Here is a 23,065-nt window from a genome sequence, read left to right on the forward strand (position 1 = left end):
TGTACAACAGAAATGAATGTTTCATGTATGTATGTACGCATACTTACAGCTGTGCAGCAAACAGTCGGCTCATCTTGGCCACATGTTCATTGTCGTCCATGTCGCTGTCCCCCTGGTCCCCGCTCAGCTTCCTCTTTGTCGGGCTGATTGGAGGAGGACCTGTCCTGTGGCTGCAAAGGGAGGAGGATGATGAAGAAGAGGAGGAGGATGACGATGAGGAGGAGGAAGATGAGGATAGAGAAAGGGACTGGAGTCTGGGATCGCTCCTCAAAGCTGCTTCACCTGAGGAAAGATAACAGAAAAAGGAGACATGAGTTCAAGAAGAAATAAAACTCCACCTTATACAAACACTGAACGAGGACAAGAATATATTTTAAATATATATACTGCATATGTGAGTATACTTATGGTCTTTTCAAAACATGACTGAGAATGAACGCCTGCCAACTCACGTGCTTCACTTCCACTAACCCATGGACATAAATTATGGTAATCACTCAAAATGATGTTATTTTTAAGTAGAAGGTGACTTCTTTATTGCTACATTTAACAAGTTGACCACAAAAACGACTTCATGACAGGGATACTGTACAGGCTGTGCTCCAGCTCAAACTTTGGATTTTGTTGACTTACACAGTTTGCTGAGTGAGGCACAAACCTCTGGCATAAGCAGATCTGGTTAGGAATGGTTTGGAAGAAACAGTTGTGGATGGGTTTTGCATGTGTGTGTGTGTGTGTGTGTGTGTGTGTGTGTGTGTGTGTGTGTGTGTGTGTGTGTGTGTGTGAGAACTATTTCTTCCTCTGTATTTGACTCTGTGCTTTCCTCCAGTCTTGTCCTAGTACAGAAGGCCTTTAGAGTCGTCAGTGAGTGGGAGTAAGAGCAAAAGAGAATCAGGAAAACTACCACTGGCTCAGCTTCAGCACGGGGACTTTCCACTGCTCTGCCGGCCTTGTGTATCTGTCTGACGTTTCCCCAAACAAAACATAAAGCCAAAGACTAAAACCCCCATTTCAACCCGTACCTTATCCTTTAACTACTCCAACACTTTGTAATAAAAAGTATTTTCTGGAGAATCATTTGTGTTTCTGGTGTCGCTTTTGCAAATTAAAAAACTGGAACCAGGAAAGGTTAGAAGCACAATGGAGATGTGATCACTCAAATAGTATTGTAATAATATTTGTGATTATTCTGCTTTGCTTACTAATTGCAATGCTTACTATTAAGATATGCAGTCATGAATAAGAAGCGCAAAGTTATTATGATTCTGCTGGAAACTTCATTGTGCAATCAATGACTAGCACAATGCTACTGACCCGTTTGTTTACAGCTAACGTTTCCTGTGCTGTCTAACAGGCCGAGATTTTTTCATGTAAAAAAAGGTGGACGATGTTCTTTTGGTGGATAAATCACAATGTCTTTTGAATACGAGGCAAAAGAATCTTGGTGAAATCTAGTTTAAAACAAAAACTTATTATATCATTAAGTCATTCTGAAGACCTTAGCTCACACACAAACATACACACTGAAAAGGCTTTGTAATGTAGTAAATGGTGTGCTCTATTCCTCCACTGTTCCTCTTTGTATGTGTAGTTTTAGCATGGCCTCCCAAACACAGTAGCAGCTACCCTCACTCTCTCTCTCTCTCTCTGGCATGTTCCTGCTCGCCCCACTGTGTACCATGGCAACAAGGCGGGTGACATCATTGTTTTTGGCAGGACGGAGCAAAGCCAAAAAAGAAAAGAAAAGAAGGGAGACTGTGACACACAACACTAACCAATCAGACCCCAGGACACACAATAGCTTATCAGAGGTTCAGAAGTGAAGCGCTCAATAAGGGGTGAATCTTTGAGTGTTTCTCTGCACACAAATAAGACATTCAGCTGTCTAGAGTCAAACCCAGTTGACTTCTCTGCCACTGAACAGTAACACTAGACACCATTACTCTCAGTTGCAAGTAATTCACATCAAACTGAATCGAACTCTGAAATAAATCCTACATTTGTAAAAGTCAAGATACAAACACAACCACTAAGAAGAAGTGAGGCTCAAGACACTATAAATAAGTAACAGCTGATTGGTGTAACACATATTAATTCAGCATGATGTACATTTTGTTCAGTTCATGAAGAACATGGAAATTAAACTACATGTCTCTATTTTTCCTCAACCAGCAGACAGTGGGGTTGTTACACAGAAGTCAATCTTCTCTCTACCTTTCCCTTCTCTGCTCTCTCAGTTCATTAAGTCCACATGATCAAAGCCTATGTCTCTTGACAGAACTTCAAACAGCTTGGAAATCTGGATGAGATTGGATTACAAACAGAGGTGAACCTCTATCTCTCTATTTGCCTCTCTCTTTCTCCCTCCCTCACCCCCCCCCCCCCCCATAAAGATGAGTCCAGGCATGTCTTCTCTTCTCTCTCTGCAATGCAGCAAAGTGATTATTTTTGGCTGAGTTTCTCAGTAAACTGAACTTGCCTCTCTTACCTTTATTTTTAAAGTCCTTAGAGGTTTTAGACTTTTAATACTTAAAAGAAAGACAAACGTTCATGTCTATGTAAGCTGAACTTTTCGACCGGATGTTAAATCAGTTTGATCTCTGACAGAAAAAAGGAACACAGTAAAGAAGGAAGAGGGAGAGAAATTGAGATTTTCATTCTGTCTATTTTCATCTGCTCAGCAGCAAAAAACAGACAGTCAGCATTCCCCTGGACCCAACACTGCCAGGACTACAACTGATAGCAGCTTTTCAGAAAGAAAGGGAGAGCTGGACAGAGGAACAGCAGGCAAACACCAAACACACCGAGAGAAGGAAAGGAACAGAGTGCTGGAGTAGTGAAAGTGAGAGAAAATCAATCACACGTCTCGCTCAACACAATCATTTACGAAAAATATAATCAACAGCGCCCTTGTTTATTGAAAAAAAAAAATTGGGAACAATCAACTGGCAAAGAAAGAAATCCACATTTAACAACTGCACATGTCATCAATGTTACACTTCTGATTCACATTTTAATGGACCACAATAGATGGTTATATTAAATTTGGTTCTTGACAGATATACTAGGTCCTGAAAGGCTTCCATAAAAAAAGGTCTTGTTCTGACCCCGAAGAATGACTTTATGATTTTATTCCAGTCCTCTTTTCAGACCATGCTACCTCGCATCATGAGCGCTGTTTGGAACCACTTAAAAGCCATCAACAATATCATCCACACATATTCTATTTCTAGAATAGCAACAACAGAAGGAAATGCTGAATGATTTTTTATATTTTTTCACTTTATTACAGGCATCACAAGTGTTCTTTTTGCACTTGCTAATAAATGATGGTGATAACAATGGAGTGAAAGCCTTGAAAAAAGCACTGAAGTCCTCAGACAGTGTACCAGTATTAGAACCTATGTCTGTTTGTTACAAGGAAAGTATTCAAACTCATGCATAATAAATCATAACTCCCACAATAGCACTCAGCTCCTTCAACCCTTCTTGGCTCAATTTGTTTGAACATGTGGGGCTTTTCTTTCATGTACTGGTTGGCTGTTTTCCCTGCTCTGCTCTTTTATCTGTATTTTCTTATCAAAAGGCACATGATGGAGTCAGATTATAGCTCAGTCAGCTAAAAAAAACCACAAACACGCACACACACAGGAAAACAAATAAATGGCCTAATCCTCAAAAGATATGCTTCCCAAGATTAGAAAGAAAGCTTTATGTCCAAACCCATCACACCCAGATGTTATACACATATATTAATACCTCTAAATAGAAATGTCCTCCCTTCACTCTGGTTATTTCCTTCATTAAGAAAGACAGGATAAAACCTAATGTACAAAGCTTTGCAAGGACACAGGAAATCTTCTAATTGGCTTCAATGCAAACCCAGTGGCAGTGTTTTTATCTGCTAAACCATCTCTCAACTGATGGTTGAGCTTTCAGCCTAATTTATTCTTGTGTCAAATCTATGCCGTAACATGTGTCATAGATTTGCATAGCCCTGTACCTACACAGAAGCCTACATAGCCTGACATGCACGTGCACCTGCTCAAAAATCCTAACTAAGCATCGAAATGCTGCTGACCCCAAGCCCTGTGATTGGTCTGCTGGGTAGCATCATATTTCAACTGTTTACAAATTTTCCACTATTGTAATGATATTTGAAATCCTTCAGAAGGAAAACACAAGGCTATTGATCAGCTCCAAATACAACATTATACAATTGGTTTCAGTCGCCATGGTTTCGTGCACCAGGGCCTTCAACACTCTGCCATAATTTCTAACTGCAATTATGGCTGTACGCTAATATGGCGGCAGCCCTTTATCGTATTTACTACAGTTCACCAGAAAACATACCAAAACCAAACTACCAAGGAGGAAGAAAAGTGTGGCGTATTATCACCAAGGCATGAAGAGAGACAAAGATTTCTTAATACCAGAGAAATAATACAATTATAGAAAGAGAATTATGTTCACATCTGGATAATTTATCTTTCTGTAAGGTAAGAAGACAGCTTAGGTGAAGAAGTAAACTTCTCTCTGTGTTTTTCAGGTTCATCATCAGACTACATGTGAATGATCACACACTAGAATGTGAAATTTGACATCCATGCAAGAAGAACCAGATATTATTAACATGAACTAATCTTTCTTTGACAAAAATAAAGGGAAGTTAATAAAAAAATGAATGCCAATTTGGGGAACAAAAACACACAAGAATACAAGAATTATAGTGTTTGATAGTGAAAGGTTCCAGGAGGAGGAGCCCCAGACTCTACTTTAACCGTGGAATAACGTATTGATTTTAATTTTGGGGCACGATAATTTGTACAATAAATTAGGTTTGGCACAGATTCAGAGCAGAACCAGGCTACAACATATTTTGTGTGCCTGACCTGAGGAACAAAACTTGAAATGTCACATGCATACAAGTATTAAGTTGGTCTGCACTTTGTCAAACAGGTAATACAGGAACACAACATTTACTTTGCAGCAAATCATTAGATCCAACTCTGTTGACAGGGGTCATAATGAAGGCATTGGCCACCTGCTAAACCTCTTCTCTGACTTCCATGCAAATCTGCAGAGTATTTTTCAGTCACAATGGACTGCAAAATACGGCCACAAGATGTTCAAGTAAACTACCCAGTTTCTGATAAAGAATGTAGAAAATGTATGTAAAGCTGCACATTTAATTTCTTTGTATAATGAAAACACGGATGGACAATAATCAGTGGTCATGAACTCTATTGCAGTCTTCTACTACTTTCTGTGTGGTAAATCCGTTATTCAAATGTACATTATTAGCTGCATTTAATTTCCAAATCTGAAAATCATGAGAATGCAGTAAGACATCTGCAGCCGTGCGTGAGTGAGTATATTTTGAATGTATCAGTAGAAATCAGGGGCAAAGGAGCACAGGAAGGAACTCTTATTTAGCCCCCAGAAAGACTGGATGATATTACACTCCCTGACATGAGAGCAATAACTACAGAGCAGAGGACAGGAGCTGCACTACTCCAAAGTCAGTGGCTTTGCTGAGACATGGAAGCACTGCGTGTCCATGACATAACATTAAATTCTAGGCTGCTCATGCTAGAAATAACTTGTAGTCCAGACTGGAAAGAGGAGAGAGGGGAGAGAAGAAACGTGCGAGGCCTACACAACGGGATACAGATTTTAAAATGCAGATTATGTGGGATTATAATGAGTAATGGATAGCAGAAAGTCAGAATAACTGAATGTGTAGTAAAAGAGTGAATGAGGCACTGGAAAGCCCTGAAATCCACACATGGCTTCATGCACTCTTTTATTCAGCCTTTCATCGCAGTCATTTGTCAGGTCTCCCTTTTGAAGAACAATCAATAGCGCGGAAACAACAAGTCAGGATAATAAACACACTCAAAATGTGTAAAATAACGAGCAAATAATGTTAACCCAGTGAGCTAGAAGTGGTACCACGTCCCATGGAAATATAACGTAGGTTTAAACCGTTTAAAAAAGTTATGACAAGTTTCAATTTACATTCATGAGTCGCTTAGAAATTCAACAAGTAAAATTCAGCATGTGCGTAAACTTTAAACGTCCCCACTGCACGGCGTATTAAACGTCGTCACCTGAGTTTCTACGTCGTTAACTTTAACTCGCAGCGTAACTTCACGTTTTAAAAACAACAGTAGTAACACCCACAAACAGCACGAAAAGCCTCCACTTTACCTTCATAGCAGAGAATGCCAATATTGTTGTTCATTTTGTCCAGGTACTGGTAGTTCAACAGGTCCATTTTCGTTAGAAGCATTTATCGAGTTGTTAAAAAAAAAAAAAAAAGACCAGCTTTTTTCTTCTTTTTTCTCTGTCGACGGTCAAAAAGCTAAAGGCCCAGCCTCCAACTTTAGTTTGGAAGAACCCCCCTTTCTAAATTATAAACCCTTTGACCGAAGGTTTAAACTGGGTACTCCCAGGTTTGAATACGTTTTGTATAGTTTTTTTAAAAACACGAGTGAAAGTATCGCGGTGATAAAGAGCAAAAAGAGAGTAGCGTCAGTTGTCCTCACAGCCAGCTGTAAGTCGACTGCACTGACACGCAGGCTATGCTTGGTATGACTTCTATGCTGCACCAGTGGTTTCCTCTAGTGCTGAGAGGGGCGGACTGGGCATGCTCGCTAAATCCCTGAAGCGCCTCAAATATTGGGGATGTTTTACGCACAAGATCAGCCTCTACAAACACAACCAGAGAGAGAGAGGGGGGGAGGAAGAGAGAGAGAGAGAGAGAGCGAGAGAGAGAGGGTCGAGATCATCAGTAATCCAGTATAAAATGTCAAAAGTATCACGAGTGGATACCAATACAGTAGTTCAGCCACACGATTTTTTAACAGATCGTTGATGTAGCCTACGACATGAAGTGACAACTAGAGTTTTAAAAGGTGCCATAAAAGTAGGCCTACAATATGGCTAAACATACTGTCCTCCCTAAAATAGTATAATAAGGTTATTACAGAGTGTGCACCAGAGTTAAGTCAATATTCACTGGCTGTAGCCTGAACAAACAGTATTGAGATGAGACACAGTAAAAGACTGTGGACAGAAAAGGGCAAAAGTTACAATTAATAGGAGAGATGATGAAGCAAAAAGAGCCAAGTGGGTAAGCTGCTGCTTAAAAAGCCCTTTAGTAAAGATGTTGGAATGACCATAAAACTCCATTGTTTTTTTTATTCCAATGGGTCTGTAGCCTACGCAGGCAGAACAGAATATAATAGACTGAGGACTTTTATTACAACGACAACTAAAGACAGAGAAAAAAACATTTATGATTCAATGTGAGTTATGAAAAAGAAAATTGCAATTTGCCATCAGTGGTCTTACAAATGGAGGGAAAACAAACTTTACTGAGTCGATGTGTGTGGGTACAAAAACACATTTTAACTTGGTTCTCTCCTGCCCCCTGGTGATTGAAAAGGGCTATGCATGTTTTGTCCAGTATGAAGAGACAGTTGTGGAAGAAAGAGGAGGGAAAGTTGAATGAAAAGAGGAAATGGGTATAATCATCATCAAGGATGAATAGCATGTGAATATGACTGGCATCATATTACGTGGTTAGAGAGAGCAGTTTACGTCTGGGTATTTGACTGAGCACATAATGAGCAGGGTGTGGCTGCATTTCAAAGTGTGAGTTTACACACAGGAACACATTTGCCATGTGCATGCTTCTGGGCCACACTTACCTGCAAACACACAGGAAGGGAAAGGAGAGCCGTCATGAACAGCACAAAATACACACAATGCCACAGCAAACTCATCGAACATGATGAGTTTTTAAAAACAATTAAATATAGGCTACTCAAAGCTATAGAAATAAGTCAAAAGAACGAGAAAAATCAGTGTTGTCCTGATTTCATCCAGTCTTGGGCCCTTATCTCTGTGTAATGATGACTGAATACACAGCAGAAAACAAACAGCAAAAAGATAATGAACTTTGATGAAACCTTTCAGGCAGGTGCTGTTATTTCTGCATCATGTGTTCAACGCAAGTACAAAGCAAACAAGTTATGGCTGCTTCTTTGAAACCTATTTGATAACACTAACTTCTCACATTGCTCAAACCCAGGTCAACAGACCAATTATTAAATTATTTCTGAATCCTGCACCTTCTCTCTTGCACGTACATGAGCCACAATTTCCACATTTACATCTGCACAGGAATAAATAAATAAAAAACATACCTCTTTCCAACCCTGGTGCACAAACACACATCATCACAGGTTGTTTCAAACACCTCCCCCCCTCTCTTTCTCATACAAACCCAAGCAAACAAATACACACAAAAGCCCCCCTCCTCCCTCTTGGGAGTCCTTGTAACGGTGACTCAGAACTAAGGAAAAGGTTCTTGTCTCATTGGACACCCTTTGTTTCCAGAGTCACACACAACAGGGCTTAGCTCACACGAGGGATTTTTCACTGCTGCTAGTGCTGCTACTATCAGCCTTCGACTACCTCATAGGCTTAAAGTGTTAGAGGCCTCAAACTGTTTGTTGGATGTTCCTGTCGTTGTATCATGCACAGGTGTGTGACAGCAGATTTTTTAAACAGTGTATCCAAAAATTGAAAATTATGGAAGGCATAAAGAAGATGTTTGGGGAGTGTTAGCATTAAGCACTACTTAATTTGTTCTTGTGAATTTAATAGTTTGCAATTATCACAAACACTTGACTTTAACTGAGTGAAACAAGGAAACCATGTTCCAAACACTGTATCTTTGTTCCTACTGTACATGCTGTAAGACTGAACAAGTATTCTAAGGAGATTAATGGTTACACAATAAGTTGGTGAAATTCCCCCTCTTTCTCCCTTAGAGACAAGCTGGTTCACATTACTTAACCTACTGTGGTAATAACTCTTTTCTTACATACTGGTTTCCCTGTTTACTTTCTTTAAACTGAGTCAGCACAGTTTTTAGAAAAACTAAAGTATAAATATATTCAAACACCAAATGTTTCCTGAAAATAATCACTGGCTCTCTTACTTATGCAAATAAATACTTCAATTTCCTTATATGTAAATTATTAATTTGTAACTGTTGCTCTGGAGTTTGCAGCAAGAGTTAGGATCCCTGAAAGCATCCACCCATTTACTCATTATTCACATAGTGCTGTGGGTACACAACCGCCCTTCATCCCCAGTAGAACTCCTGCTGTCCTGTCATTATCCCCCTTTACTTCCTGCCTGTCTGTTTATTCTTCTGATCCATAAAGACAAGAGGCCTACCACACCTTCTTAAATCTCCTGCGGTGTTGTGTGTCTCTCTGAACAGGTCCAGGCCTCTCCGGGGAGAGGGTGTGTCTGGATAACAACACACGGTACAGGCCAGGTGGTGATTCATCCTAATGCTTTATTAACACACTCCAGTGTTGTGGCACAAACACTGGCTGATAGGATGATGGTAGAGTGTAAAAAAATGGGGTGACTGACTTCGGTCTTTTTTCATTCACAAGTAATCTGCCACAGTTATCCTATTCCTTATTCGAAAATCAATAAAATGAGTAGCCACTTCCTTAAAACTTGTTTATAAATATCATAAGCCAGGTTGGAAGAAAAACACTTAAACTAGACGAGGTCCTTGGGTCAAATTCTCAATCACTTTACGGCGTGCTCTGTTAAAACATCACCACACTTTTACAGGCATTGTTTACACAGTGATATAATGTGCTGAAGACGTTTGTCACGTCTGAAATGTATCAGCTCAGCTCTTGGTATCAGGGTGGTAACTGTTACTTCTTCATAAACCTTGAGGCTGTAAAATGTTTGATGACACATGTAATGTCTGCAAACACCTGAGTAGGACAGACAGACCTGTAATACAAGTTATTGTACTACAGGTTGGTGTCACATCGCTTTTAACCCTCTGCAAGTGAAATATGTATGTGTCAAAAATCCTAAATTCATTCATCAAAATCCCCCTTCAATGTCACTGACTGTCAAAAGCCAGCAGGAACCAAGAGAAGTTTAGCTTTCTTTACTGACATGTACAGTATATCATCTAAGTTTCATTCAGAGGCAGAATTACAGTACAAAACTGTAAAGGGCCACCATAACAAAGAGTTCCTGAGAGTGTTTGTGTCCACACACACACACACACACACACACACACACACACACACACACACACACACACACACACACACACACACACACACACACACACACACACACACACACACACACACACACACACGAGGAAATATCAGGTTTCTGAACTGAAACAATGAGAACAACAGGTGATTGTTTGGAAGTGAAGCTATCCAGTCATTTCCCACCTTTGTGCTGTCTGTTTGTGTTTATGTGAACACTCCACTTGCTATGGAGAACTTCAATTTCAAACCACTTCATTACTAGATCAAGATTCACAGGATCAAGAGATTGTGTGCCTTCCTAAAATACTTAAGTAATCAAACAGTATTCTGTAAAACACAAAGAACAGCAGATACACAACACTCACTATTTAATATTGTTTTGTATTTATTGCATTTCACAATGCAAGATTGAATTATGTAATGGCACATGCATATTGCACTTTTTTACATTTACATAATATATATATATTTTATCTTGAAAAAAGAAAAAAAAAAAATATATACACATCTTTGATATAAAGATTTCAATCAATCACTTATATTGTGCAGACCTGGACTCTTCTTGTTGGACCACACTTTTCTCTCACACTTTAGACTTATATTCTAAACTCTCATATCAGATTGTGGTGCCATTCAACAGGAACTCTGTTCTCCCTGTGAGCTACAATCAACAACCATTATGGTTTCTCCGTGTTGTCATACAATCTGCAGTGACTGACACAAGATAAGCCAGTTGAAGACTGAGCAAAGTGTTCTCTCAAAGCCGAGACATCCAAGTCATCACTGTCTGACTCTTTCTTTCTGCTCACCGGGCCTGCTGAGTAAACTGTCACCCTCTTCTCTAAAACTGATCTGCTGTCTATCTGCCCTCCAAATCGGTCCGCAATACTTTCTCTATCCATTTACAAAAGCTCTTCCCTTAAAGTGGCCTGTAAGACCTTGACAGCCTTTGTAAAAAGTCAATTTTCAACCCTTTCTCTCCTCTAACTCTTTTTCTTCTCTCTCGGTCTCCAAATGTTGTGTACAAAAATAAGAGGAAGACAGTTGCCGATCTCTCACACTCTGCGATGCAACAATAGATATACTGTGTGTTTTTACAGGTATGTAACTGCCTGAAGCACAACTCAGATGTGATTGTAAGATACAATGTGTTCTTTGCAGCAAAGATTCAGATGTCATATATATAATGGTTTAAAGGATATCTAGTGGCAGCAGTGACATCTCTGTCACTCTGTCAAACTAACATTTGTCAAACATCAAATCCGAAGTATTTAATCCGGCTTTCACATAAAAATGTTGGGGTTTATTCAAGTCTGGTTGCTAATTTATGAAAGATCAGTCATTTTGACTATCCCACTCCAAACAGATCTTATTTCTTGTCATGCAAAATAAATGATGCCTCCATTGGCCAAAGGGACATTTTACTACATTCTTGCCATGCTACCAATTAGCTGGTAACAAACTGACCCTAGGGGCTTATCGTCTATTGGCCAAGACCGCCCTGCGTGGGACGGCAGGCTCTGAGCCATAACCATTCACGTTCTGCATCGGCCCGAATCACACCCTCGCTATGTTCGTATGTAGTCAACACAACCTTATCTCTGGATGCCCAGGCTTGGAATACAACACATACTTTTCTAAGAGGAGTGTGTTCACAGACTATTCAGTGTGACTGTGTACCAGCCTTCTTATCTTCAAATGTATTTATACTCCTGGAATAAATCTCCTCAGCAAACATTAAAGTACATTAGGGTAGTTTCTGTAAATGTGTCTGAAAATCATACAAAGAAATCTCAATCTTTTATGCTGTGCCTGAACCTGTACCTATGAGGTAAATACAACTCAGAAGTCAAATCACCGGACCACAATGAAACCTCAGCATGTCTCTTGGTTTTCAGCACTGTAGAGGTTAGTTTTTCTTTGTGAGAGGCGTTTCAATCCTGTTTCTTTTCATTCTGAGAAACTATGGAGAGTGCTATCAAAAAGAAAGGAATGTAGAGTATGTGTGGTCAGCACAACTCTGAGAAATAGCTCCCTCGCTAAGACAGCAGCACTGGTACAGGACCAGTGAGCCTGGCATTTACTGAGAGTGAGTGTACACAGGGTTCTGAGAAGTAGCCAGAGTCCCAAATTCAAACAAATACTCAAGAGGACCCCTTAAATACTGAAGCGTCTAACCATTAGACTTGACTGTTAGAAACATGTGGTATACAGGTGAATGTGAGATACTCCAACTATGAAAGGTGGTGGGTGGCTAAGGGTAGGAATCGCAAGGGTAACTCCAATATGATAAGATACATGTCACAACAATAACAATCATATAACCATACAGCGCTCCTGTGATAACTGATATATTGCAAGACAATCACATAATAAATAAATCATAATATCTGATAAACAGAAGACTACAAAATGACCCTAAATAGGTGTAGGGTGTAGGGTTGATGCATTTATTTATTAACTGCAATTTTGTTGACAGTTCACCACTTGTCAACTATTTATTTGGCTGATTAAATTATGTGCAAGGTTACCCTCATTCATATCCTTAGTTCCACCATGAGGAGTCATGAAGTAGCGATGCCATAAATTGGCAGGGCCAACGTTTTATTATTAAAATATTCATATTGTGCACCAGCGATTTAATTATTGCATCACACGAGACATGACATTGAAACATTACCTTATCGATATTTTGTGGCTACCAGGAGTGTATGTACACTTTGGCTGTTTTTTTATTTTTTCAAGCAGATCAAAAGCACCAGTTGCTGCAAAAACATGTTCCACAGGTTACACCTTAACGTACATAGAAAAACAACATTTCTAGGGAAATCAAATCATTTATAAACAATTTTCTAACTAGTCACATCTTTTTTTAGAAATGAGACAACAGACTTTCCACAAGTGAAGAAATCTGCTCTCTCGTTTAAAAAGAAAAACAGTAGAAGCGTCTGCTTCGAAGAAAAGGCAGAATAACCTTTATATATTTTTCTGAAAGTGCACAGAAGAAGTGCTAGGTTTAGAAAAAAAAAACAAGGGTCCATTATATTTAACCTTGTGACTTGCAACCATGACCTTTTGACACTTGACCTTTGCTCTTGTGACCATGGTGGCCCCTTGCCCCTCCATTCTTATTGAACCACGACACTTAACAACGCCGTGACTGTGACGTAACAACCAGTGTCAGTGTGCGTGTGTATGTGGTGTGTGCGCATATTTTGTGTGTTTGTGTGGTGATCAAAAGAAATGGAAATTAAACCGAGGAGGGAGGTTGCTTTAAGAACAAAGACAGTCATATGTTAATAAGTGAAAGACAAAAAATGTCAAGAAAGCAATGACTATAAATATTTTTAAAGCAAGCTGTATGTGGGAACCTAAAAAATATTTTTAAGTAATTTAGATGATTATATTTGAAGGACAAGTTTGGGATGTTAAAATATTCCACTTTTTCACCTTCTAGCTCAGAGTGAGGTGGGAAAGTTGGCACCACAGTTGGCCTGTCAAATAATTACGATGCTACCCAGCATGAGAAACAGCATGGCTCTATCCAAAGGTAACAAAGCTAACCTTTAAGGATTAATAAATGTTACTCATTACACAATAAATATACAGTATCTATACTAAAAATAGTGTTACTAATGCATATCTTTGTAAGGAACATTGATGTCCCATAGTCTTTGAAACTGAAAAAGGAGGAAGAGACATGTCATTATGCTGTTTTGCATTTGTGCCAGACTTTTGTGGCACTAAAAAAGTTTTAACAAAGTGAATGGAGCAGATATGTTTTTTCAAGGTTGACTGAAAAATATATCTACAAAATGACAACTTACAATGTGAAAAACAGACGTGGGCTTTTATCTATATGCTTATATTTATTTGTCATCCACACTCAGCTCTAGTCTCTAGTGACAACGTAGGCGAAAGCAGAAGAGCAGGGAGGTAACAATGAAGTCAGTGTTAAAGTAGGACAAGTGTCTATACATTATCTGTATCGCTTTGACCGAGTCACTCATGAGAGAGCTCATAAAGACCTAGCTGATAACAAGATTTATCTACTCCAGACTCCTTGACCCACACACACTCTGATAGCATGCGGTAAATCAAACACTGGTTAAAGTTACTGACATTGTAATACCACATGAATCAATTAATAGGAAATAGACGTTGACTGTGTGGCAGGAACGGAAATCGGCAATATAACACTCGTGTTTTTTTGAGACAGTAGAGCATGTCTTTCATGGATATCTGTAATGATACTTTTATTTCACAAGCACACAGTTTTTAGTAAACACACCTTAACTACAGCATGAATACACCACCACCATACTGCCAGTGAGCTGCGCATTATCTCCTACCGCTTTAATAACTTTACTGTTGCTGCACACTTCTAAAGTTGACTCTTAAAGCAATGCTGCAAAAACACCTCTTTGGCTGCCTGAATAACATTTCAAGTTCACCTTAGTTTTGATGTGACTTACTAAAATACTGTCATAGACCAAGTTTAAACTCTGTTGAACTCAAAACACATTAAAGTCATGTAGGGAAAAAGTTCCAACTTCCTTCCTCCAATCTGTATCTTTTCACCATTATGTTCAGTTTCTTAACCCCTGTATCATGTCACACAGGCAGCATAGAGATAATCCTGCCAGGATGCTGGATGCTGGAGGGCAAACCCACTCCTTGCTAGAAAAAAAACCAAAGCTCACAACACACCCAAAAACCCAACCCTTCCACCTTTGGGCATGGATCTCGATCAAATAACCTCCCACATAGGACTCTGGTTTGCCTCCAGCTAGGTTTAGACACAGTGCCATGATGCAAGCTCTTCAATTTCTCTTTCAGTGTTGATCTGACTAAATACCACCGAGCATCGACAAGCTCTAACGAGTCACAAAGCTTACTCATAATCAGAGGACGATCACATCACACTTTAAAAGTGTACAATGTGCAAAGCCTGTTTAACCAAGCGTATCGTGGTTAATTCACAACTTTAAGCGAAGACATCCAAAACTGGGACGACAACAGATTGAGGTTACCATTGCTTATCTGGTCCACCTGAACATGGATAAATGACAGTGACCAGATTCCATTACATTTCTTTTCCTACCTTAGTAGCTTGTTTACACATGCACCTCACAGGAGGGGGGACTAACTAGGGCTGGGCAATTAAACGAAAATTAATCGAAACCAACATTCAGACCCTCTAACCGACGTAATCTTTAACCATGTCAATTGTTTCGATTATTTTCCAGGCAGAGTCACATGACGACATGTCCAATCCACAACATGGAAGCAAAGTCCGTCGTTTGGACACATTTTGTCTTTAGGGAAGATGACACCGAACAAAAAGAAGGCAAATGTAAACACTGCGGAAAAACTGTTCGCAAGAAATGTTGTTTATTTTCTACTGTTTTAGAGAAGTTAATTTCTACTTCAAAACTAAAATGTGTGGTTTTCGGTTCAAGCTTTGATTTATTTCAGTTCGAAATATTCAATAAATAACCACAAAACAGTTAATCAGATATGAACTCTTTCATTAGAAAAAAGATCCCAGCTTTAATTGTTGAGCATATTTACAGCAGAGACCATGTCAGTGAACTATGAGGGCAAAAAAGAAAAACTAAATAATCATTCATTAATCATAATTGAGGTAAAATGTTCAATTAATCGTGATATATTGATTTGAGGTCATATCTCCCAGCCCTAGGACTAACCCTGTCAGAAAGGAGGGGATTGTCTCAGGACGCAGGACTGGCCAAAAAACGGACAACTATGAAAAGACGTACGAAGCAACAGAGTCTGTCAGAGCTGTGTATGACAATTGTTGCCTTCATTTCAAAGCTATGTGGTTTGAAATATATAAGGTATCAACAAAAGAGCGGACAAGAAGATACTGGCAAACATGAAACAGTCTATTTTAATGGACAGCTTTTCCTTTCTATGAGTAAGCAAAGACTTGGGATGGTTGAACAAACCATGGAAAGTATAAAAGTGAAGAAGGGATTCTGTAAGTGTGTGTGTGTGTGTGTGTGTGTGTGTGTGTGTGTGTGTGTGTTTTCTCTAAACAAACAAGCTGTACTTCAGTGTGTACAGCATGTACAGAAGTAGAGCAGAGGGCACTGTACAGATCTCAGCCAACCACCTTCTCTTGGCACCAGTCCTTCTTTTGTTGTGGTTCCTGTCAGAAACAAAAGGTCCATGTTCCATCCTTTCAGAAGAGCCCTAAACCCATCAGCACTCTTTGGAAAGACTGGCTTTGATCAAACATCCAAGACCCAACATTAGAGTCAGGGCCTTGTGAGTAGAAATGTCTCCAAATTGCCACTAAACCAGAGAGATTGCTCTACAAATGGTGTAAAAATGGCTTTATTTAAGAGAACAAAAATGCTACAAACAAACACATTTCATCCTGTCCTTGTTTGGCCCCGTAGTTTAAGGTTGATTTCAAATACAGGTTTGCTTCCAGGAAGGGTGGAGCACACTGCAACATCTTCCAAGTAGCCACCGAAATTGCTATGGTGGGGTGATGGCAAGTATTAAACATTTTCCCACATTCACCATTAAATATACAGCACAGATTTCTTCACTGCTTTTTTAGTAAGTGTGTAATTAAGTTAAAGTGAAGGTCAGGACTATTTGACTTAAGACCTGTGATTAGTGTTGTTCACAGACAGTCTGTTTCTACCAGAAGGGGGAAGGTTAACCTCAGTGACAGACCAGATCGGCCCTGCATGCAACTGTGTGATTTTGTATATGTATTGTTAAGAAAATGTGTTGTTTTTGATTTGATTATCCCTTACAAAGATATTTTCTGCAGTGTCAATACACCAACTCAAATTTAGTTTCATTGATTGATCATACTTTGGGAAAATGACAGAATTGCATGTTTTAAATAAAAAGTTATGTGTTTACTGGTGGACTGTACTAGTCATTTTAGTTGAATACCTTTTTCCTTTAAGGCTGCAACAACATCCAGTAATATCAGACTAGCCTACAAGACAAAACTTACGGCAAAACAAATTGAAGCTGAAATAACTTGAAATGATTTCACCCTCAACAACAAATATAGTAAAAATAAATACACATTTATACTGTTTCAAATTGTCCCCTGCAGCTCTGTGAAAGATGCCATGCTCCCTGTAAACCATCATCAACCATTACTATACCCGCAAACTTCAGATACAGTGATCCAGAGGAGGATCCGAAAGAAACACTCAGTGAAGAAATTCCAACTTAAAATCATCATTGCTGCTTTCTTATTAAGATGTGCACTCATCTACAAGCAGCCGTCATTAATCCATACAAAGGCCAAAGCCTCTTTTGAGTTATTACTTGACTTCATAGTGGAGCAGTGCGACCTTGAGAGAATACATTATTCATGAACTGTAATTTTACTTCCTTCAAGGCAGCATTTGTGTCATTACTGCACAACCCAAGAAATTCATTTTGAACAGAGATGGTTTTCAATAATTTAGATTAAAAAAAACGTTCTTTCCATTTTAAGACGATGCACTGGCCCTTAAACACCTCTATTGGTCCTTCTGAGTTACAGCAGCTACTGTATACACTGGCGATGAGGCTGAAGATGAAAACAGAGCCCAGCCTCCTCCTGTAATGCAGCAAGCGCTCTGGTATCAAGTGCAGCACAGGCCTCACAAAGACTTAGACTTGTCATTAATGCAAACAAGTAGGAAGAGGTTACTATCCGTTGGCCTGCTTGGCTGGCTGACTGACTTGTCGCTAGTTCGGCTGTCTAACTGGCTGGTAAACTAGCTTAGTAGGCCGCCTGGTTTGCCCTTTTCTCCAGGACTATTGTGGAAACAGTTGGAGTGCATTGTCTTTGGACAAAGAGGCCATGCACGACCCAAACAACAAAAAATGACATCAGCGCAGAGGGAAAAAAAACAAAAACACTGCAGGGGAGCGAGGGAGAGGAGGAGGAGGGCTCCCAGGCCATTTTACTCACAAGTGCAAGAAAGCTGATATTCAGCTCATTTAGGGCAAAGCATTATGGGAACGAACTGGAGATATTAAACTTGAGGCATTTTCTTAATGATGCCAGTCTCTCATTGCACAGATTAACCCAAGTAATTATCTAAATTTGAATGCATATTATGGACTGTAACATTAATGGTTATCAGCTATAATGCATCTCAAAAAGGAGAAAAGGGTTCATTAACAAACTTGAAGAACTTGCTTCCTTGAAAGGTTTTAAGAAGAGCTAGCTTGCACATTATTAGGAATTTATAATATCCATGTCTTATAATTGAATTCAGTTCTCTTCTTTGTTCCTCAATCAAAGTTCTCCCTAATGCTTCAAATCCCTTTACAAGAATATAAACAAATTCATGAAGAGATTACACTTGTCACTCTCATCTGTACAGCATGGAAAGAGATGCATACATCCACGTTAAGTTTATGATGAAAACACTAAAAGCTACAACAAATTGATTCCCACTTCCAAACACTGCAGTTCAATTATCAGTGGGAACAACTGAATTCTAAGTGTCCATGTCTGTTTCACTCAGCTTAGAGGTCTACTGACTGTGCAGAGAGGCCTGCTGACGAGGATTGGCAATTTCTCCTTAATCTAGGAAGGAATTTATTTCCAGCAAGGCCAGAATTCCTGGCACACAGAGCAGAGGAAAAACAGAAGAAGACAAGGAGAAGCAGGGAGACTGATAGGAGGATGATAAACAGAGATCAATAGGACAAGAATATAGACAGAAAGTTGAAGATGGAACAAGACTGAAGTCGAGACAGACAGATGTAAACAGAGAGAGCACAAACCCACCCTGATATCAGTGGAAGCAGGTTAACACAAGCAAGCAGCTGGTTAAAAAGCAGTGCTGATGGCGGTTGAGTGCGGTTGCTCTTATTTGCCTGTGTATCTGCGAAGTTTGCACAGCACAAAGATGCCTATTGTCTAATGGCAGCAAACAGGGCCAAGAAGGCTTACTGCTGAACACAACGTCCATCGACATGCAAGGCGACTAATCATTCAAATCATTTTATACACAGAGCACCTTTTGACTGCACTGAGAGTCTAGACAGAGGAACGCTTCTTTACTGACAACAAAACAAGAGGAAGATTGAGAAGTGGCTTACTTTCTTCTTCGTTCGCATGAACAAATGATGCTGCTCTTGACAGAACATCCAGTGGTGTCTCCATGCTTGGATGCCTGTAAGACATAAAGGAGGGCACAGTGCTGTAGTGTTTGGCTCTCATCTCTCTATATGGCAAGTAAAAAGTTCATATGTGGTAGATGACAAGTCAATAAGATCTCCAAAAGTCTTTCATGATCACACAAGTCCATTATTGTAACGAATAGGCTCAGCACAAAAAGTGTTTGATATTTTCTAATCACAAGCTTAAACATGACATTTTTGTATGCCATCCTCAGTTTTGTTATATCAGATATTATTAAGACTGTATAATACAGTCTTAATAATATAAGATACAGTAAGACATCATTGCTGTCAATGATTTTACTTACATGTGTATTGGAATATGTGTGTCTTAACTAATGTTTTGGAAAATGTTGGAAACAGTGAAAAAATATCCATCATAATTTACCATGAAAGACAAGAAGGGACCAGATGGAAGCAGTTGTTAAACATGACATTAACCAATCATTTTCCATCAAAGAACTTAATGATATTTCTGCTGTTGTTTCATTTCTCAATTAAGCATTGCAGCTCAAATACACAGCAGATAATAAGACCCTGAGATGGGCTCATTTTGCACGAGTACTTTTAATTCCCCCTTTTAAGTTTAATACTGGACTTTGAGTTGTGTTGAAGTAGCTATACTTCAAATAGGCCTGTAGAAGTTTGTTATTGTTCTTTTTGTTTTAGAGGTGGTGATGACTATGCTCAGTGCTTTTTAGTTTGTTAAAAAAAAATGTGGACCCTCCCTGCCTGTCATTTCTGCACACTGTCCTCTACCCAGGATTCGTTTCATCATTGTATGAATATATCTATCCTGTAAAGTTGAGCCTTCAGTCTGGCGGCGCTATCAGGTATGTGTGGACAGAAAAACGCACCAGCGCGCTTCTCTTCCCTCTTTCTGCATTCCTAAGATACCTTTCCCTCATTTCCACAAGAAACAAAAAAAAAACACTAAAGCTGGATTAATCATTACAACATTTGTCATGCAATGTCTAACTTTCCTGCAAACCAGTCAGGTGAATTGTGCTTCTTTTTTTCACAGCACAACATTGTCTACATTGTGCGCGTAATGTGGCAACTATATTTGTAACAAGTGCGCCTACTGTACATACATTTCCATCAGACCTTAATTTAAAGCAACATGACGCGGTGCTTCCTGAAGGGTTGGAAATTAAGAGGCAAAAGGTGGCTTAAACGGTATGTCCTATATTAAATGTATCGTTACTTTACTATGAGATGTTGCCTGAGTCCACTTACAGAGAGAAGGCTAAATGTCCCCAAATCCCCAAATTGGAAGAAACATGTACAGTTTTGACATGAGAAAGTTTTGCAACCTGCCTTCGTAACGTGAATAAAATTTCACTTTGGTGTGACAAGGCGAATTTCATTGAAGCCCTTTCTTACATTTGTTCTCACCGCTTTCTTTATAAACAGGAGGAAGAATTCCCGAATGAAACAATGAATTGCACCGAGACAGTCACAAAAAGAGCGCACTCCCACAAACCCGAAACAATGTCAGTCACACACAAACTTCATGTTTAGCAGCACACGTACCTCCTTCAAGCGCCACTTTGGTATCTTCCAGTATAATTTACTCCACACAAAAAAAAAAAAAGGAAATAGAAAACAACTTAAAAAGATATATATTCCACAGAGATTCAACACAAAAAGCCGCGGTTAACGAACGAGCAGAGACAATAGTAGCTGAGCTGTCGGGACAAAACTTGGTTGTAGGCTAAACGAGGAAGAAGAGGAGGAGGAGGAGGAGGGAGGGAGGGAGGGGGGGGAGGGAGAAGGAGGGAGGGAGGGCAGGAATGCCTGGAATGATGGAATTCAGTTCCTAGCAGGTGGTGAAAGTGAAGAGCGCTGATTGGTGGAGGACTGAAGCAATGATATCAGCATAAATTATTATAATGAGCCATTGCGTCACTTCCTCCCTGAGGCTGCTGTCACTGTGTTTATTACTCAGGGACGTCTCAAGGGAGGAAACATTTAGTAGATGATAACTGAGAGTTCCCTCCCTGTACGAGTCCTACACATGTTTACTGTTAGTGCCCTGAATCAAGGTAGAAACCTTTGAATTGTAAGTTTGTTCATGTAATTTCCTATCAGCTATTTTTTTCTATTTGGAGTTCACAGGCCTACTAAACACCACACAGTTAGCTAAAATGAAAACCATTTATTTTATGATTGAAGTATTTTGTTATTATGAATTGTTCTATGTTTATATGCTGCTCGTGAATCCTAAGTGTTGCCTTAAATTTTTAACTGGTAATTTCACACAATCTTACTACAATTTCATTTAAAATAATTGCTGTCTCAGCCATTGATAAACTGCATACACTTTTTTTTATGTTGTGAAAAGTAAGTTAGGCTATATAGGCTATACTTTTACTGAACCATTTAACTAGGTAATATTTTGAGGTAGGCTTCGTCTCCTTTCCTTTGGTGCTTCTACATTTCAACTCTATTGATTATAAAGTGTAGAAAAGGTTCTTGGAAGAGAAAAAAGAGCACTCTGAGGTGACGTGACAATACCTGAATGTATGATGATTCATACGTCCATTTTGAGGTCATTCTGAAGTATGACTCATGAGGTAGTGATGAATAAAAAGATGGATTAAAAAGAATCTAAGTGACCGCATCAGGAAGTAGCTGGTACTGTCACCACTGACTGCACTATGATGCAATGCCTTTCAGGATTGCTTTTCTGTTTGGCCTTTTCAAATAACAAGATTACTAGAGCTAAAATGACAGAAAAGAATTAAAAATATTATTTTTTTTGTTCAACAGCCAATGACAATATTCATATGATCAAACTGAGACCACTTTGTTAGTAAAAAAAAAGGCTTTATATGCGTTGTATTTGGGTTTTTATTTGGGCTATTCTACCACTTTGTGATTAGTGTCTTTGTTGTGAACAACATAATATTTTGCACACAAGAAAATTAACTACTGGAAAGCATATTTTGACTTGTCATAGTGGGAAAGGCACTTCAGGAACCAAATAATAATAGAGAAAAGTGTTGTTCAATTTTGGTGAAGTGCATGTTTCTCTAAACACAATAACTAAAATAACAGGACTCTAAAACTGACACACTTCAATGGAACATATTCAGCAGTAATGTCAACAGAAAAAAAGAATATAACCCTGGTCATATTCTCTTCTAAATAGTATACAATGAAGAACAATATAATTCTAATTACTTTTCACATTATAAAAACAAAACAAAAAAAAAAACAGTCAGGTTCCAGGCAGTAATACGTACCGCTCTATTTAAGTAGTGGTCAAGTACGACGGAGGATTAAGGCCACATTAAAATTATAAAAAAATAATAATTTTGTACAGGTACAGGTAGAGTACAACTCTTAAGTCTTTAAAGAATAAAAGAATAAAGTCGTTATTTGAGTCTATATCAGAAGAGCAGCAGCATCCTGTTCTCAAATGACAAACATGGAGCATCTTGTCCTAAAGGTTTCAATAATAAGGGAAACAGGCTGCATCCTTGTGTAGTCGGTAAAAACAGTTCAAGAGAAGTTTTCACTTCAATTTGCAAGACCTTGTTTGTCTGTAAAATGATGAATGAACAGGACACAAACTGGCTCTGCACATGAGACACTTTAACAAGGCAGACCGATATCAGACACAAATAGTTGTGTTGGGGCTGAATTTATGCAGATATGAAACTACACATGCTTTTGGCACATCATCATCTTCACATTGTCATAAAATATCAGCACCCTGAAAAGATACTGCAAGAAACTGGCTTTTC

The 23,065-nt window shown here is 39.0% G+C and overlaps 1 protein-coding gene across 2 annotated transcripts in view; it reads right to left on the reverse strand.

Annotated features, from left to right (window-relative positions):
• Positions 1 to 21,031, reverse strand: part of vgll4b (vestigial-like family member 4b) — a 31,991-nt gene extending 10,960 nt beyond the window's left edge. Inside the window, exons 1-3 of one of the 2 annotated variants that reach the window (XM_020629021.3) lie at positions 20,847 to 21,031; positions 19,230 to 19,303; positions 48 to 282 (exon numbers count right to left, since the gene is read on the reverse strand). In XM_020629021.3, coding sequence (XP_020484677.1) covers positions 48 to 282; positions 19,230 to 19,293 — 299 coding nt within the window. In that variant the 5' untranslated portion in view covers positions 19,294 to 19,303; positions 20,847 to 21,031. Of the gene's footprint in view, positions 1 to 47; positions 283 to 6,213; positions 6,698 to 19,229; positions 19,304 to 20,846 lie in introns of those variants that run through there. The other variant, XM_020629020.3, reaches the window with a different exon arrangement.
• Positions 21,032 to 23,065: the final 2,034 nt, after the last annotated feature.

This window comes from Labrus bergylta, chromosome 5 (genome assembly GCF_963930695.1).
Source record: "Labrus bergylta chromosome 5, fLabBer1.1, whole genome shotgun sequence".
Classification (NCBI taxonomy): domain Eukaryota; kingdom Metazoa; phylum Chordata; class Actinopteri; order Labriformes; family Labridae; genus Labrus; species Labrus bergylta.